At 37.0% G+C, this 20,030-nt stretch overlaps 1 protein-coding gene across 1 annotated transcript in view; it reads right to left on the reverse strand.

The window, feature by feature from the left end:
• Positions 1-13,255, reverse strand: part of tmem164 (transmembrane protein 164) — a 50,328-nt gene extending 37,073 nt beyond the window's left edge. Inside the window, exon 1 of the mRNA XM_088924987.1 lies at positions 12,037-13,255. Within this exon, the coding sequence (XP_088781113.1) occupies positions 12,037-12,474 (438 nt within the window). The 5' untranslated portion in view covers positions 12,475-13,255. The remainder of the gene's footprint in view (positions 1-12,036) is intronic.
• Between the last annotated feature and the right edge of the window lie 6,775 nt (positions 13,256-20,030).

The raw sequence follows: 20,030 nt of genomic DNA on the forward strand, positions 1-20,030 counted from the left end.
CAATAAGAAGCAAAACTATAACATAATGCTGCCAGCAGCCATATCACCCTGCAACTCACAACTGACAACCCACTGAAGCTAGGCAGGTGTAAGCCTGGTCAGTACCTGGATGGGACACCTCCTGGGAAAAACTAACTTTGTTGCTGGAAGAGGTGTTAGTGGGGCCAGCAAGGGGTGTTCACCCTGTGAGCTACCTGGGTCCTAATGCCCCAGTATAGTGAAGGGGACACTATACTGTAAAAAGGTGCCATCCTTCGGATGAGATGTAAAACCAAGGTCCCGACTCTCTGTGGTCATTAAAAATCCCAGGGTGTTTCTCGAAAAGAGAAAACACCGGTGTAACACCGGCGTCCTGGCCAAATTTCCCATTGGCACTTACCAATCATGGCCTCCCAATAATCCCCATCTATGAATTGGCTTCATCATTCTGTTCTCCTCCCCACCAATAGCTGAGTGTGGTCAGCGTTCTGGCGCACTATGGATGCTGTTGCATCATCCAGGTGGATGCTGCACATTGGTGGTGGTGGACAGGAGTCCCCATCACCTATAAAGCACTTTGAGTGGGGTGTCTATATAAGTGTAAGCAATTAATTAGCACCATGCTGGATAGCATGAATGGTGCTGAGTGAGTGATGCACAATCCTGGGTTTGTGTTAGATTTAACACTTTGCATTCAGACTAAAATGCCTGATCAAGACAGTGTCTGGGTACTTTTCACTTGCTCAAAAAACATTTAGGATCCTGAAATATGTTTTACCCCTTTTCCTGATCTGTGCCTTTTTACAACTCTAATGTTGATTTGTTTCAAAAACTGCTTGGCCTTTACCTGTAAAGCGCTTTGAGTAGAGTGTCCAGAAAAGTGCTATAGAAGTGTAAGTAATTATTATTTATTTAGTTAGTTGCCTTAGCTTTACTTCCACAGACTGTCAGCGGGTGGTTCAGTCTGTGGTGGTTGTAATTTAATCTGCCTAGTTATGAACTTGCAGTGAGATGAAACAGGATTCTTTCTACAGAACCTCCTGCCAAGCCACTACAAAAGAATGCAGTCATTTGCAAGAGATACTTCTGTGCATCTAAAACCAGGTACAAGGGAAATGGTTTCAATTTAGTTTTAGCTTATAAAAATATACATATTTTGTAATTATGTGATTAGCAAGAGCTCAATTGCTAACACTTTTATTGATGGTGAAAAAGGTACAAAAGGTTTATTTTCCACATATTCTTCCAACTAATATTTAAAGGTATACATATACAAATATATTTTGAGCACAATGGTGATGTACTTTATAGTACATCAAACCCTATTTAATACAGGTAAACTTTTCAGAATTAAAAAAATAATTTATTATGTTGCTTTCCAGGTGGTTCACATGATACATTTCCCCCCCCTATACGAAAGCCGATTTCTATGCTACTCTTCGGCAAAGAATAGCTTGCAGATACAGCATCCCAGGTACACAATGTATTGCCAAAGTGATTTTCATTAAGTAGCACTTCAACTTCTCTGTACTGTATAATCAGGACAACATGGCCCAGTTCTTAGTTTTTCACAGTAAAACGGGTCACCAGCTCATGGTCTATTTACCTTATGATCAAGGAAGCACAGGCAGTTCTTCTAGAAAAGGGATACAAGTACAGTACATTTCCTTCAATAACAAGAAAAAAAATAAAGCTTTCAAAGAGAAAAGGTCTTTGGCAAACCGACAGAGGGAAAACAACAGAATAAGAACGCCTGATAAATACTGCAGTTATTCCAAGCAACTTTTTGCTTTAAAAAAAAACAAAGAACTATAAACAAAAATTATACAAGATTCAAACAGTCCACATACCTGGAAATTTTTACTATAAATACCTTCATTTAAGACTGGATAGTTAAAACTATTTAAGGATGTAGTCAGATGGCTTCTAAGAAATGTTCTTCACCATGCACAAATGCACTGCTTGCACCTATTAAATGTTAAATTATTCATCATATCCAACATCACAATCACAGTTCTCACAAATGGAAAAAGAATAAAAAGTGAGTGGGAGGAAAGAAGTACTGTATGCAAGGAGGTCTTGTATCTAAGATATTTTGGAGAACTGCCTGGCATCTACTATGACAACTTTAAATCCTTCACAAATTATTCTCAAGTGCTCCAAATGGAAGACTTTGAATTCAAAGCAGGATTATGCCTAAAAGGAGGTTTCACACTAATTCTGTGACTTTTGCACTCAGAAATCCTTCTTGTCGCACTCAAAGTCAACATTTACTTAGAAACACTATGATTGTGTCATGGTATGAGGTACAGTAAGTGTACGTGAAACTGAATTTTAAGAAGACTGCAGTGGTGAATTTAAGAGGCACTGTAAAACCACATCACAGCATCCACTCCAAGCTACTTACTGTATACTAATAGCTGTCAATGAAAATCAAGATATACCTATTATTTCTCCAAAGAGGATATTATGAATTATGACAGCTGTTTGAGGAAGGTAAATGCTAATGACCTTACATACAGTATCTGTAAAAATGCAGCTTTGGAAATATATCACTGTTTTACTTATGTTTTAAATAATTCATATTCAATAAGAAAAACACATCTTAAGTTATAAACACCCCAGACTTCTTTTTATTAAACAGCCAGACCTGTTTTTTGTTGCTGTGGTTCACTCCCATTAATTGTCAGAAATTATTCTCATTTGTTACTCTCTAAAACACAAACCATTCACCAACCATTTACAGATGAGAGGAGGCCATGATCCAGAAACCACATAAAGACTCTACTCAAAATACTCCCAGTGGCTCACACAGGACAGTTTGTTCCACACACCCATAACCCCATGACCTTCTGAGGAAATGAGTTCCTCCTGTTCTCAGAATGTCCTTTCACTTCCATGAATTTACAATTATTACTCTCAGCTCTCACCCCTTTGAAATTTATAAGTCCGCTTTTGATTCATGAACAGCTCAAAATACTCTTTCTTGGGCATTTTACAGTCTGCAAACGCCAAGACTTGTCATTAGAATGATACTTAACAACTTGTCTCACTTGTCAGCACTGAGATGGATGACTTTTAAGGAAAACCATGTTGGTGCTGTATGTGTTTTGGTGGGCTAGATGCTGACACTCTTCCTTCTGGACAACAGTTTTTATACCAATGCCACAGTATGACAGGGCAAATACTGTTGTAGGATACAAGCCACCAGATGAAATGTTAAACTGAGACTCCGATTACTTGGTCATTATAGATCCCATGACAAAATGTGCAGTATACGAGAGGGGGTATTAAAACTGGCGTCCTAGCTAAATTTCACTTTAGCTCCCTAAAAGCCCCCTTACTTCAATTGGCGAAGTAATTTCTCACTTCTCCACATACCTATATAGTGGGACTGTTGGTCTTGCTTTCTCTGCCAAAACTGCACATTGTGAGACCATCAGTGTGTTGTCTTATAATTAATTTGGGATGCTTTCAAATTAAAAAATGCATTTCTTCTGGCCTACTCACAAGGTTACTTCTTTAGCTCTAAGTCTTTAGTTTTAATTACTAAGCCACACAGATTAACAAACTATTTATCCATCCATTTTCTAAGTGCTTCATCCACATTAGGGCTGCAGTGGAGCTGGAGAATGTCCTGGCAAGCAATAGGTGCAAGGCAAGATACACCCTGGATGGGACATCAGTCCACTGAAAGGAAAACCCACAGACATGCACATACTCACACCTACTGTAGGGACAGTTTTCCCAGCAGCCAATTAACTTACCGGTATTCCTTTAGACTGCTTGAGGAAACGAGAGCACCTGGCGGAAACCAATGTGAACACAGAGAGCACATACAAACTCCACCCAGACAGTATCTCAGGTCTGGAATTCAACCCAATGCCCAGTGCTGCAAGGCAGCAATGCTAATCACTGTGCCACCATGCTGCCTGAAACTGACATTTTTCTTTAAGGACGGTTCATAAAATGCTGAGTTTAACTGATCATAATTTTCCCTCCAGTTTACATTCAAGCTCCACTGTATTGGCCTTCAATTTGCAGAAATTCTCACCAATTCCCCCACAGATCTGACCTCTTTGTAACCCTACCTGCCTGGATTTCTCAATAAAAGTGGCAGAGGAAGTAAAGAGAAACGGCAAACTGACTCGCAATATCTCTGACCCACATCCTAAGGCCACATAAGGCTACTCTTGCAGCTCACTTGAAGAAGTCATGCCTTAGACGCAAAAGCTTACTGCATAGCAATAGATTTTGACAATACTTCAAGAAGCTGGTGGTTTTTTTGCTTTCACTAGTTTCCATTTGAATTATTAAAATGTTTTGAGATACCCGATAAATATATTTCTGCAGATTAAACAAAGTCAAGTACAGGCAGCTTCATAAACACAGTTAATAACTGTAAACAAAAGGAAAACTAAGGGATATTTGTGTATATTGTTACAAGAATAGAAAACGTGTTTCACTTTTAATTGCTCTGTCACCAGAGTAATTACCTCTCTGGTGGTAATTAGTAAATCACTAACACTTTGTAAGTCACCACTCTGTCAGCCATTTATGTTCAGCAGGATTAAGAGAAAAAATATAATTTCCAGACAGCTCCAGTGCCAGACAACAGCATAATTCTTAAACACTATGCCCCTACTAAAATTGCTTTAATTTCCAAAAATCAATTTTAAGCTCCAAGAAATTGTCAAGTACAACAGAGATGTCTACTTGCCTCAAAACAATTTGCTTTATTAAAACTAGATTTCTAGACTAGATTACAGTACATTATGAGACTGTGAAAACTGTTTTCTGATTACTTCCTTAAATATGCAGAAGAAGCCTTCCTGGACCACATGAAATAATTTTAGCAAACTATAAGTAGCTGCAACAGTCATGTTCTGATGTACAAGAAAACAATTCTTTCAAAACAAAATAGCACCCTCAAAACAGAGTGCTCTACTGTGGTTAGTTCTGTAGGTTTTTAAACTATTTCTATTAAACCAGCTTTTTATAATCTGATGTTTAGGTTCACCTGCCTTACAATTACTTAAAATACAGTGGTCAATTCAGTTTAAAAAAATGCCTTGAACCATACAGTATAGGCTCTGGCTTCCTCACTACCTTGTAGTGGATAGGGTATTTAGAAAATGGATGGATATCATCTTAAAGCACTCATTAAAATAAGAATTATCGCTATATTTTTAAAGCAGTCTCTGGTTTCCTTCATTAAGGACTTCAACTCACCTAAAGATTAGGTATGTCATTTTATTTTTTAAAACACTTTTTTAACAATGACGAATTGACAAATTATTTGTTACATCTAAAGGCCCAATTTAAAACCTATGTTTTGAAACCGTGCCAAAGCCATTGTTCCCATTCAGAAAAGGTCTTTAAATTACATTTAGCAAAAAACCAAATTCCATTAGCTATTGACCTGCACTAGACAAGCATTCCTTATTGAGTACCCATAGCCATCGGGAGCACTTCCAATCTGGAAACAGCAGGAAATACCATTTTAAAAAGTCAATTTGACTTCACCATATCTGCTCAGCAAGCATGGGTAAAAAGATTAAAAACATATTTTAAAATGTAAGCCCTCAGTGAAATTTCAGACAACATTCCTTTTATTTTTTATACTATATAATTAGCTGGTTACTACACACATTACCCACACTGAAACATTAATTATGCGTTTGTCATTGAAACAGTAGAGTAAAAGCTTGCATTGACCTCACATTTCACATTCTTCAGCATTAACGCTGGTAACAACACATTTTGATAAATGATAAATGATGATAAAAATAAACTCTGAAAACATTAAGAGGCTCAGGATGTGCTGGGTTTATTAAGCTGTTTTCGCTTTTTAAGTGGATGACAGTGATCAACTTGAGAACAAAAGCATATTGTGCTGCATTATTCACAGAAAAACCCATCAAAGCCTTCCACTAAGGAATTTTTGCCAGACTGAGTTCATAAGTAGTGTCAAGAATTTATATGCAATCGTTCAACTATTCCTTATTCCTGAAGGTCTGAACTTGAGCATTCTATTCTCAATGGGCGGGGCTCTGCATTTTGCAGCAACATGTCCCAGAAATGGCACAGACTACAACACAGTACAGGATTTTAATGTTCTCATGCCTCCTCTTGCATTTTCACTGAAAACAGAGTGTTTAATTTTAAACAAAACATACAAATACAGTGCTGAACTGCAGAGGAAGATATGGGCTTTTCTAAAAAGGTATACAGAGAGACATTAAAAATGCAACAAATGTGACTGAATTCAATACTCATTTGCTGTATTCTTAATGCTTCTCTGTATATTATCCAGAATGCAGACATTAGATAATAAAATGTGATACAGACTGGGGCGACACTCAGCTCAGAAGACACACACGCAGGTGGCAATAAGATAAACTTTGTTATACAGAACATAATTTAACCAAAAGAAAAGCCCTAACTCTTATCTGAGCTATAAATTATTACTTCCAGCCTCTCTGTATCAACCACAGCAGCTAAGATGTTTACTGGTCCACATAATAAACAGAAACAAATCACAATCAAAACAGTTAAACCGAATGCTTTGCCAAGGTGCAATGCTAAACCTGTAATCCAAAGTTCATTAATTATCCATGTGTCTTTGCCCACTAACACTCATTCTAGCTCCCAGTCTCTCTCTTGCTGTGGTGAAGCTCTGCTCCCTTTTCTAGAAAGCAGGTACAGATCTCTTACCCACCTGCCCAATTATTGTAATTGTACTGGTCAGATCACTAGTGGTCATGCTGGTGAATGCAGTAGAGGAAAAGACTGATTTCTTGCTCCCTCCTTCCACCCTGTTGCAAGATATACTGAGCTTCAAAAGAACCTTATCGTTTATGACTGCATTTATGAAAGCTATTATGAAAATTACAGTAATAGTAGATGCACAGACATTTTTATTGTCCATTTACATCTGGTAAACTCATTACGTTGATTAACCTTTGTCATCAACATAAGCGATCAACTGAGGATTTACTATGAAAGTCACAGACTAGTAGACTTGCGTTGCCTCAGCTGGAAACAACTATACATCAGTGAAACATAATTTGCACAAGGCTGGAGATGCAATTCTGTTCCAATTCTCTTATGAAGCCTGTACAAGCATGTATTATAAGAGCAGCATAAGGACATGGTGGAATGTTGGAGTGAGGTCCCAAGACTTGATCCATGTAGCAGAACAGCATATGTAATCACTCCAGAAGCAAAAGAAATGTCAGTGCGCATTCTGCACACAATAGTGATAAACCAGAAGACCCTGCGTTTGGCTGTAACACCATGCCGAGTTAGAAACTACTGGCTGTGAACACCCCAGTCAGACAGCAAGAGAGCAAGCAGTGTACGTTCACTCAGTCCAACATGCTATTGAGTTGTTCTCTTTTATAATCAAAATGACACCAAAAAGGTTAAAATAAAACATTAAAAAACATTTTTTTAAATGTATTTAAAATCTATACTTTATTATTCAAAGAAAAGAAAATGTCTAAATAGCAAGAATGTACTTTTGATTCACTGGTCTATGAGCCATAGATGCCACTGTTATCCCAGCTCATCCCACAAATGTTTGATGAAAAGCAAGTCTAGTACAATAATTAGGCTTTCCATAGGCTTATTTTGATTTGATTATTATAAAGAAGGTCTCATCGGTTCAATTGAATTTGAGGCAACAGAGCTATGTATTTGAGGCAACAGTATTTATGAAAATATATCATAATCCCCAAAACGACTATCTATTGGACCCTTAAAGCTTTTTTTACATTTTAATTTAAAACACATAGACTCAAAAAACAGCTCTAATGTCTTGATCACTTGCAGCTTTAAGGAAGGAACTGAAAGAATGATAAGGTCTTCAAATGATACTTACACTACACATAGAGAGGTGTTTTGTTAGATAAACAACTGATTACAATCCTCCATGAACAGATTAGACTTGCACTGTGATATAGATAACATACGATCAGCAACAGAGCCAGGCCCCATAACACAGTCACATCACTCAATCACTAGCTAGTTGTTCTTGCAAAATCAATTCCAATACAATCTGATATTTGCTGATGCAATTTCCACATCACCACTGTATGTCAAAGTATCTTGCACATGTACAGTTACAGCACATTGTGCTATAGTGGAACTTCCATATTTGTCATGTCCACTTGTAATCCTTAAACAGTTAAACATTAACAACAGTCAGTTTTATCGGCACCACATTAATTGAGCTAAACAGGAAGCAAAGGCCTGAGAAAAATTAAAAAGCATGGAAAAAATAAGGCCTACTACACTACAATTTAAAATAAAGGGCTCCTATGAGAAGTAACCAATGGAAAAATCTAAATCTAAAATCACTGCGCATCTGCTTTTGTTGGACATTATGTTTAGGCTAACTGTTACTCCTTAATACCACATTGATGCAGTCTACACTGGCAGTTCACAACAGAACAGCAATGCGGCTATGCAAATATGAGTGAGCTGCCACTTTCTACGAATTGTTGGCCTGTGCTCAGTTTACACACACCACCCACACCTTGTAGGTGGCTGCCATTAAACAACACATCATTGTAAACCGAGCAGTTGGCCTGCAGTGAGGTCTGAGCTAGAAACCAAGAGTCTGTACAACTGTCTGGCTAATATTAATATCTTTGTTCCAAATGTCTTTTAAAATCTTTTGAGGTTTTGTCAGCAAACACAAATTAGTTGCCTAATTGTATTTTATCTGATGAAAATCATCAGACTGAAATTTAGCTCTAGGCGGAGCAATATCACTTTTCTAAAGGTTTATGCAATCAACCAATTGCATTCACACTGTATCAGAAATGCATTATTCACATATTATAAGTGTAATCAATAATTCAGTTGGCTCTTTTCATATGCCAAAACACATTAAAACTGATGTCCTTTTACCATTACTGAAACTACAGTACAGTATCACAAAGGTGTAGACATAATTTTAAATAATATAAAAGAGAAAAGTCAATTAATCTTAACATTTGTAGATTATGTTTTCCCCATATGTATTCCTTGCTTTCAAAGAAGTGGAAAAAACACACTGAGGTCAATAGCCAAATGAAGGGAAAAAGAATCTTAATTTAATACTTGAGGGACTGAAAACATAAAATGTTACATGCAACCATGTACAACTATGTATACAGTATTTGTACTGTAATACTTCTTATAAAGCAATGTTATTTTGTATTCTTAAAAAATCTAAAGAAAACAGAAAATGAGAGTTTAAATGTTACCTTACCTACTTCTACCGTAACTTGAGCTCATCAGACCTCAGATGCTAACTGAGGTTTGGCCTTCTCACTAGTGGGATAAACTGGAGACCTCTAAGGAAAACCAGGCTGCTGCTGTGGGTACTGTTGGTAGACCAGTTGGTGGCACTCTCCCCCACCCCAGACAGGAGTTTTTTTAAACCCCATTATAGTGCACAGAGGACAACAGCATGGTCATTAAAGATCACAAGGCAATGTTCGTGGGAGAAGGTATTTCAGCTCTGGAGTCCTGGCTAAATTAGAATGGCTGCCATGAGTCACCTGGATAGGGGTAAACAAAGTGAGTCCCTTCCTGTATGGAAAGGGCTTTGGGATCATTTGGGATGGAAAGCATTACATAAAGCAATCAAGAAATTCATTCCTGCTCAAGACAAGTCAATCAAGGCTACTTTTACCACACAACAACAGAACCCTGGCCTTCTTTCAGTTTCTAACACAAGACTCTGAACACTGGGATACGAGGCTGTAAGTGATCTCCCAGCCTAAATAATCTTTCAAACCCTATCTTAAAACATTTAGGCTCTAGTTTTTAAATTGTTTACTGTATTAATTTAGGTACAGTGTAGTACCTCTGTCTTTGGTTGGATATATTTATTGCAAAGTGCCTAGAAATAATGTACCATGAAAGGCACTATGTATAATAAAGTTTATTATTACTTTCACACAATTAAAATTTAATTTCCGTCATTTACTAACCAGGTCCACAGAAGGCTGAAAGCATGTTCCAGTGTGCTGTACGTGATTAGTACGTTATCATGATCTAAAAATAAAGAACTAACAATAACACAGGTCGCAATCCCGTCTTTGACTGATTAAACTAGTTCTGCTTGCTGTAAGGGATACACTGCTGCGACAGTGATAACTGTTCACTGGATTAAAAGGTCCAGAAGCAAGGCAAATTGAAGTCATATCCCATTTCCCATTTTTGGTTGGGTTAGTTGCAATATTCCAGATCTTCAATGCAAGCCTTTTAAAAGCAGCTCTGATCTCTAAAATTATATGATTTTCCAGATTTTATGAAGTGTGGTCAACCCCATATTAAAACTGCCTACTGATTCATTCACTGTTTCACACAGTTTCATAGTCACTTAACTTGTACAGTATGTAAAAGGCAACTGCTGTTCACAAATGGCTCTGGGAAGTAAACCTATTGCAAATGCACTTATAATAAGTAAATATAATATATATTGCCATCTTTTTTATTCACATTAAAAGCATTTTTTTCCTGATTATCATGCACAACTTTCGAATGTGTTTGGATTAAAGATTCAATTCTTTTTCGGTTTTCACACATACTGAAGTGCTCCCTATATAATAAATCCAGACTTATACTATTAGTAATAGCTACAGTATATAATGAATCCTTGAAACTGCTGTTCTTACTGCTTCTGTTTACTTTTTTATTAAAGGTTTTGTTGAAGGCTTGAGTAATGAACAGGTCATATGACTCCACAATATGCAACAAATGCCTTAGAATGCCAGAGTATTTTAATGGATCACTATTTTATGTGATAATTGTATTATTCTAAGCCAATTAATGGATACTTGATAGCAGGAAAATGTTATTTATGCCTGCAAGTATTTATTAGGAAATAGAAGTAAAAACTGAGAGATCTTTCTTTTGCTGCTTAGTTGATTAACAGAATGTGGTTTCAAAACGTAACCAAATGCTCTGATGCAAAGCCAAGGAGATGTACCAGTGTGATCACAAGAATCTAAAAGTAGTACAACTGATGGAAAAAAAAAACCTTAATCTTTGACAGCAACTATTCAGGTTTGTTTTTTATTATGAATGTGTGCAGCACCGTTCCTCCAGAAAGAATCCCTAAACTGTAAGACAAACAAATGTAATGACATTCAGTAAAATTAGGGTGTGAAAGTAGTATTATACTGTAAGTACTCTATATTACTCATTCTTCCCATCTTCTATAACAAAATAACTTTGATCTTGTCACCTACAGGTAAGTGGATTTTTGAATACATTTTGCCGATTTATTCCGCAGTATTTGGAACTGTTCACGTCTTTCTATACTTTTCATCTAAACCGAATATAATTTGCATTTGTGAAAGGTGTAGCAGTTTTGTGGAGGGTGTGGGATGTGGAGTGGAAAAGACCTTTAACCAAATTTCTGTAGGTTGCTTTATTGGCAAACTTACAAAGCCTGAAATTTAACAAGTGTAGCCAACTAAATGTATACAGTACACAGCATACTTATTCTGTTATAGTCTAAAATGTTAAACAACTCAAGTATTTTAAACTTTCCTCAAACAATTGTTTCACTAACATATGGGCAACCTTGCTGTGAATTATGTTAAATTCAGTCTACAACTCAACGTAATGTTTTACGCATCCGTACGGGTACATGCATAACGCTTTTAAGGCGCACAAACACTTGAAACTTCACCATCAAGAGCTATTGAATGTAACGTCAGTTACACATCCTTCGTTTTTTTTTTTAGATTACAATTGTAGTTGTAAGTAGATTATTGGAAACCTTTCTGGAAGTCACATCTGTAGAAATTCTATAGTCAATAAATACTTTTAATAGTAATTATATGCTTAATTAACACTTTTATTCCAGCTATTCACGACACTTTACTGGACTAAACGCTTGCTTGAAAACGGATGAATGGATTACGTCACGGGACAACTGGTCGTAAGCAATTGTTAACTTCAGATAATAAAACACGGCGAAATACACATTAACCCCATGAAGATCGCCAAAATTAAACTGGGACAGAATAACACTTTTTATTACCATACCTGTATCATAGTGACAACATGACAGGGGTTGAGGAGATAGATGACCGTCTTGGTCGCAAACTTGAACCCGACCTCCACTCCGAAAGTCAGACACAGAGCAACGAGCAACAGGTTCTTGCCCCAGCTGTCCTCCTTCATCTTCTCGCCTCCCTTTGCAATCTCCTTCAGTTCTTTCGAAAGGCTGATTTTCCTTAGAGCCACAGTAATTTCTATAATGGACACCAGAATAATTACCAAGCTCTCTCCCAGGCGCTGTTTCGGGGAGAGAAACGCCGCGCATTCGGGGCCCCCGTTGCCTTCAAATTTCGGGTCCACCCCACCGTAAATCCAGTCCAGGAGGCTGTATATGTTATACCTCGACATGTTCCGCTTATCGTATTGGAAAAGGTACGAACAAGACGGGATGAAAGCTAATACATTGACTTCTTGGCGAAACATCAAAAGCAAAGTTTCCTCTGTAAAAAAAGATTTTTTATTCCCAGTCAATATCACAACTGAGAAAAGAAGCTACAGGTGGAATGAAGTCAAAAGCTATACAACATCTAGTTCCGATTTAAATTTCATTGGTGACGACACAAAACGTGAGCAACTGCAGGGTTAATACTAGGTGTATCCTAATCCAAACGAATGCCACGACTAGCACTGCTCTTTATAGTAAATTACGACAGATTACGACATACGAACTCAGATTCATTTCCTTTTAAAAATGCTCCAAAATATGCAACTGTGTATGTATAAGCAAAGCAGTGAGACAAATATCCAAGTGACTGAATAAAATCCTGCCAAATCGGTAAATAGCCGGTTTGTCGTAGAAATCTGCAGACCTGACAAGAAAGCGTGTGCCACCGCGCAACCTGTCCGAGTCCCAAATTTAAAAAATGATGCTTCGAAACTCCAAAGCGGCTCTTTTATTTCACGAGCAACAGACAAAACAGGGGCCCTGCGAGTGAAATCCGATCGGAACCATCAGGCAGCAGCTTATGTGCAACGAGGACCAGCGTGGAATTATGAGATCCAATTTAAAATGAAGAAATGGCCAACTGCAGTAAAAAAAATAAAAATAAAATAATGATTGAAGTTCAGTCCTTGTGATGCCCGGAAATCATTTTACATGTATCTCGGATTAACATGTAGACCATTTCCATTTGTCTTGACTACCGGAACACAATTTTCTGTTCAGTTTCTCTCTATCCATATTCATGAGCATCTCGGTCATGCCAAAAAGGACTCACTAGATTGGTTTACACGAGAGAGTGAATCCGCCCCTTTAAAACGTATTAACCCTTAAAACCCGAGTTTTACTGCCACTTGAGAAAGTGAAAGGGTTGTTCTTTTAATCTAGTTTATGTGTCATGTGGTGCAATAGCTGGCTAGTACGATCAATTCTCTATGTGTGCACTGATATAATAAATTGAAAAAACCCTAAAAAGATATAGGATTAATTACACTTCACAAGCCATATTTTCGTCATTTATTTTATTATTGCAAGCAATTCATTTATCTTGATAAAATATATTTTAAAAATCAGTAAGATGGTAAGTACTGCAAATTGTAAACAGTATTTGAACCATGTGATCATATAGCTATAGGTTTTACAGGTTTGAGGAAGGAACGGGTTCGCAGAAAAATACAGGTTTATTTAATTAGATTTTTTTCACGTTACGAAAGTGAATTGATACGCAAACATTACTAAATTGATGGTAGTCTTGACATCACTAATTTTACACAAGCCTGTTGTCTTATTAGATAACAGACAACGTTGACATTAGACAACAGACAACTGGGGCCCTCTTTTCTGACCGCCCCATCATCTCATATCGGCAACCACCTAATCTGCATAACCTTCTTGTTCACAGCTCCCTTGATCACCCTCAACAACCACCCACAGCAGGTACTTTCCCCTGCAACAGAGATCGCTGCATCACCCGCAAGTATGTATCTAACACCACACTCATTCAAGGCCCCTCAGGGCAATTTCGGATCACCCAGGCGACCTCTTGTACCTCCAGCAACCTCATTTACTGTATCTCTTGCAGGAAATGCCCAGCTATCTACGTTGGGGAAACTGGAAGGAGACTAGGAGACCGCTTCAGAGAACATGTTAGGGCTGTGAAGATTAAAGATTTCTCCAAGCCCATAGTTTCTCATTTCACCTCAGACGGCCATGATCACACTGATCTCTCCGGCTGCATTCTCAAAGAAGGGTTTCTTAACTCCCATAGAAGAAAGACATTAGAAACAAAAATATTCCTGAAACATGGTTCACACCTTCCCCCTTCTCTCAATGACAGACTTGTTTTTGTGTCATCTTCTCTACTCACATGCAGATTTTGACTTCACACCTCTCTTCACCTCTCTCCACTTTGCACCACCTCTCTGCCTCTCCCCTGCTCCTGCCTCCTCCACTCTCCCAGATTTTGTTCTCCTATGCTATTTAATCTTCGCTGTCTGTCCTGTCTCTCTCCCGTTGTGTTTTCTTTCTTCTTTTTTCAGCATGGAATAAACCTATTGCTTGTGTCTTATTAGAATGTTGATCAGAAGGTCAGCTGTCGCTGCGAGTTGCGAGACGAATGTGAATGTTTTTCACAAGGAAAAGTTCAATGACATAGAACCTACTATTGTGACTGCTGTCTTTTCTTTAAAATGACCACTGAAGTAACCTTTTTGCAAAAGCAGTGTAACCGCTTACTAAATGCCCCACCTTGACTGTTAAAGAAGGAGATTAATAAATGTCATTAATACAAGTAGCACACTGACTATATTTATACCGCATGCACCACTTTGACAGAGGACTATAATTCTAAAATGAGCCCTGGTTGTGAAGTGTTTTATGGCCATTCATCCAAGAACATGTGTACTAAATATTTTCTTCATTGTTTATAAAATGTATTACATAAAGGCAGGATAAAGTAGGTCATTCCCAGATTCACTAAAACAAAATCTTCAGTGTATATGCATCTCAGATAAATTTAGCTGATATTTCTGTCCTATATCATCTGGAGATACTCTTAGCAGGAAAGCTAGGACAGCTGTAGAATTATGAAATATGTCTGTTTTGGAAACCGTAGCTCATCTTTATGACTGGTATTATTGTACTGCATTCTATTTAGTTAATTTACAGAAAAACATGAACTCCTGAAAGTGTTGATGAAGATGATGATGCTAGGTACTGTAAATAGGAAAAAGATAAGTTGGGAAGAGTTTTTTGCAATGGAATCTTGCGTTCAATTTATAGCATATTGGCTCCGAACATTTTTTTGTAATTGGAAACAAATCTCTCATATACAAATTTGCAAGTGTTGGGTATAACACACTGCAGTTGACAATTGATTAATTGATTTACTTAGGTTTAAATGATAATAATTTCTTGATGGAGTTTTCTGACGTCTGCAGTAAGCAGGTTGAGTTGGGAAGCTCTGAAGTTGTCTTCATGTATATGTTAAGCGTAATGACAACTGCACCACCTGGTGATGAAACTTCAGTAAAGCTACTATTCCACAAAATTCCAGAATGAGCAATTAAGCACCTAAATTGACTTACAGTGATTGAATTGACAATACTGGCAATTGCTAAGAGCTTATTTGATAAAAGATTCCCTAGCAAAAATGTTGAGACTTTACAGTTTATGTATGGTTTTAAGAAATAATGAAAAAGAAAAGAGATGGCCACCCTGTATTAATGAACATTTTTAATTATATATAAACATATACATAATTCTCTATTCATTTACAGGTTTCGACTTCACACCTCTCTTCACCTCTCTCATCTTCGCACCACCTGAGTGCCCACTCTGCTTCCCCTCAGCTCCTGCCTGCTTCCCGCCTCCTCTACATTCCCAGCTTTTGTTCTCCTGTGCTATGTCAGCTGCTGACTTCCCTCTTTCTCACACCCGAAAAAGGCTCCACAGCCAAAACGTTGTGTTTCTTTTCGTCTCTTTTCAGCATGGAATGAATCTGTACTTGTTCCTTTGCAGCCTTCGCATGCTGACGTAGTTACCTACTTGAACAATGTATAAACATGGTTAACATTTTTAACAATATGCTTATTATTTTTCCTTTTCCTTTTTTCAGAATTATCTGCCTTTCTGAAGCAAACTGACAAGTCAGGCAATGTGTACTGGTTTGAATGAGAAACATGGATTCTGGTAGATGTGAGTTGTTCTTCACATATGATATGAAGACAAAAACGTGTGAGTGGGAATTAGCAATTAATTTGAAAGTTTGAAGAAAACAGTTTTGTAGAATGTGGTAGATTAAAATTAGAACTGAAGTAAATGGGCTTTATTAATGAGGTCAATTCGACAGCTCTACACCGTTTGTGACACCTACTGTGGTGAGAGTGATTCTTCATTTGAAGATGTAATAATTAAGAGATCAATAATTAAGCAATAATTAAGAGATCACTCTCTTCTGGGTCCATGGGTTCTATTTTTATCCTTTACTTTTAGATTTGGAGATATTCAGACAACTATTTTTCTAATGTTATTAGTGCATGCCTTGCACTTCTTTTTTATTACAGGGATTAGTGTTTTTGGCTCCATCTGTCGGTTTGTTTTAATCAAAGTTAAAAATATTTGAATACAATTGCATAGCTTAAATAGGGCACAAGCCAGTGTATTGGGTCACAATAGCTCAGATCCTGTTACGGAAGGTGATGTCAGCCCCATCGAATCTAGATGGCACTGAAAAGCCATGTGGAGAGAAACCCATGACAGTTTGCATAGAGTAACTATGACAATTTCCACCAGTTCTATGCTCAAAATATTCTGAATGTTTAAAATACATGGCACAAAAGAATTTAAGAGAATTCCCCAAAGGTTGAAGACTGAAATAGACTACTTAAGTATTTTCCCTAAGCTAGTTAAGGTTGCATAAAATAGCTTAAGGGGAAACTTAAATGTAAACACTTACAGGTTCACAGACCCTGTAAAAAAACAAAACGAAGAGCTATGCTTCTTTAGTAGTGGCAGTGCTTACAAATTAAGAGCAGAATCAAGTCACACTTCATTAAAGGGGCTTCAGAAACAGAGAAGATCATCTGAGTACAATGGATTATGAGATATACAGTACAATGAAATTAGCACATATTTTTGTAATAATTAGAGAATAAAAGTAAAACAAATTCCTGGGAATGAAATGTGTTTTATTGAAGAGAATTTCTTTAATCTATGAAGTAATTTGACTCTTAATAGTTTTGCAAGTTCAAAGAACAGCATCAAATCGCTCCCTATGTGACTGAAACTGAAGCATAGCCTTAGTTCGGTGGTCTGTCAAACAAGAACCTAACCAAAGAAAAGGGAGAACGTATGTCATTACAAGATTTAAGACAAAACTGAAAGCAATATTAGCTCTCATAATATGGCATGCAAAGACTTATAAGTAGTATAAGTATTAGTGACTACTACTACTATTAGGCTATTACAAAATACTTATATATGAAGGTGAGTTAATAATCACTATACATTTGTGTTTACAGTATTGAATTATCCATAAATATACTTCAAAGGCTGGAAATACAGTCTTCTTCTGTATTTGTGAAGTGTATGAGATAATTTAAGAGTTCGCTTACTTGCACTCGTTCTATTAATTGTACAACTGCATCGTGATACATGTGCACCCTGCAAAGTTCAAATTTGGTAAAGAGAAGGTCAAGGTTAGTTCTATGCTGAAAAGCTAAAAGAAAAAATAAAGAACCATATTTCTGTTCAGGTGCCATTTCGAGTGTGTGGAGGCAGGAGGGCAAGAGTAGGAATGTCAGGTAAGGGCTGTTGAGTAAGAAGACAAAATAAATACAATTTTAAAAAGGGGTAGGTTAGGTGATACTTTATCCATAAAGTATGGATACAAATTAAAACATTGTAAACGTTGCCGTGCAGTAACACCAGAGGGCACTAACAACACTGGTGTCTTTCATGTTTTCTATACTAGAAGGTACAGAGATGCAATGCTTTCTGGTATGTTTAATTTCATACCTAAACATAGCACCCTGAATAGTGCATATTTGTATAAAATCAGAAAATCTGATGAAGGACAGCAAAATTCACGCAACATATTGATCCATATTTCAAAGTATGAGGGCATGACTGCAAATATGATAAAAATCCCATTTTACTACAATACAAGTGGAGGGAAGATAGTGGGATCTTCAAGTATTGGCTTGATGCTTAATTGCTTCATATATCAAAAAAGGATTAGTACTGATGGGCTGAGTGGCTTGTCTTTGTCATTAACATTTCTTTAATGTTCTTAAAAAAATTGAAGTCTTGAAAAAAAGTCCTAATTTTTGGTCCTTAGATGCAAAATATAATTTATAGATTCATACTAGGTATGTATTAACCGTGTTTGTGATGGTGGTTGCATCTTGCCTTATATTTGTAAGTGTTTGCTCAACCGTGTAAGTTTAAGAGGATTCTAAAGTATTCCAAAGCAAATTGAAAGGGCTCTGGAATTTCCTACAAAATAGACTACAGCTATTAGCTCCACCCTAAGTGCTCCTGGAAAACCATAATAAACAAATTTAGTACAAAGCTTCCGGATCTAAAGCCAAGGTCCACACTGGATCAAAACAAAACTGGGAATGAGAGGATTAACGAGTGTTCTTTTATATTATAGTGGAAATCGTACCACATTCCCACTGGACTTGTATCTTTGTTATGAGCTATTACGAAAGTATTCAATAATAAGGTGATAAAACAGGTCTGTTTTAACAGATATCGTGCTGGTAAAAAAAACACATTTTAATTCATCACAAAAAAATCCCAATAGGAACAAGCTGTGAAAACATTGTCCAAAACTTTGACAGCAAGCAGAGTGGAAAAAAGAAATCACAAAAACAAGGCTGCTGCCAAATTCAATATACTCTCAAAATGTACTGTATAATGGTACACAAAGAACTCATCTGGTTTTTGTGTAAGGAAACATCAGGCTTCTCCTTTTGGTGAAGGAGGTGCTCAGTAAAGTAAATATTGACCTCTTAGCGAAGGGGAAAGTGGAGCTCACTGGTTCAACTAAAATAGTCAATATGCACATTGACATCTTGACATGGGTCCCCATTAATTTTTATATTAGTCTTAAAACAGATTTGAATTTCAACTATTCTGTAACCACAAAATTAGGAAACCTATTGTGTTTGGAACTGCATTGAGTTGATGTTGGCCAATTAATGTTGTCTGGAAAAGAGAAAGCAATAAAACAGTAGTCCTTAATGTTTTGTGCCAAAACAGCCATAGAGTGCTTAAAAAAATTATATAGCAGACACGAGGGAAATCTAGTAAGTACAGATACATTTAGGTGTATTAACACAAATTGGTTCTCTTTCTCACATTTATATTGATTCTGTAAATGCTTATTTTAGGCCGGCTGGAGTGTGATGCTGACCACATCACCTCCACTTCCAGTGTCGGATGGTCAAGAAAAATGGTGGCCCTTGCCCCCCATTCCCCATGGGCCTTCATGACCTGAAAAGGGACCTACCTACCTAAATGCTTATTTTAATTTGACAAAAGTTATATAGACAGCATTTAGAGAATCCCCATTTCACTTAAAAAATGTAAAAATATTAACATGGTCAGCATTGAATGGTTACCACTTACGTTAGGCAGCATAGCCCTGTGATTACTACGAAGTAGACTGGAACTGCAAAAACAGCAGCTCGTGGAATATGAAGACGAAAATGATTAAACATGTCAACCAGGAATTCTGTTAGTCCCCTTTTCTGTCTGTGATGATGAGCTAGCAAAAAATAAAGGTAAAAAATGAAAAATAAATCACACTTGTCCGCCACCTTAAACAATTCACTCTTCATTGTGTTAAAATGAAGGTAATTAATCTGATTTGGTATACATTTCCCAGTGCAGATTGAAATTAATTAATGGAGATTTTTTTTCACTTGAGTTGCGTCTTGGTGTCAATTCTGTCTTGAAGTCACTGTGTGTGTGAAGTTTAAATGTTTTAAGTTCAGACAGACCCCGTTCTTACATCCAAGAAGGTGGCTCC

This window comes from Atractosteus spatula, chromosome 9 (genome assembly GCF_055471065.1).
Source record: "Atractosteus spatula isolate fAtrSpa1 chromosome 9, fAtrSpa1.hap1, whole genome shotgun sequence".
Lineage (NCBI taxonomy): Eukaryota > Metazoa > Chordata > Actinopteri > Semionotiformes > Lepisosteidae > Atractosteus > Atractosteus spatula.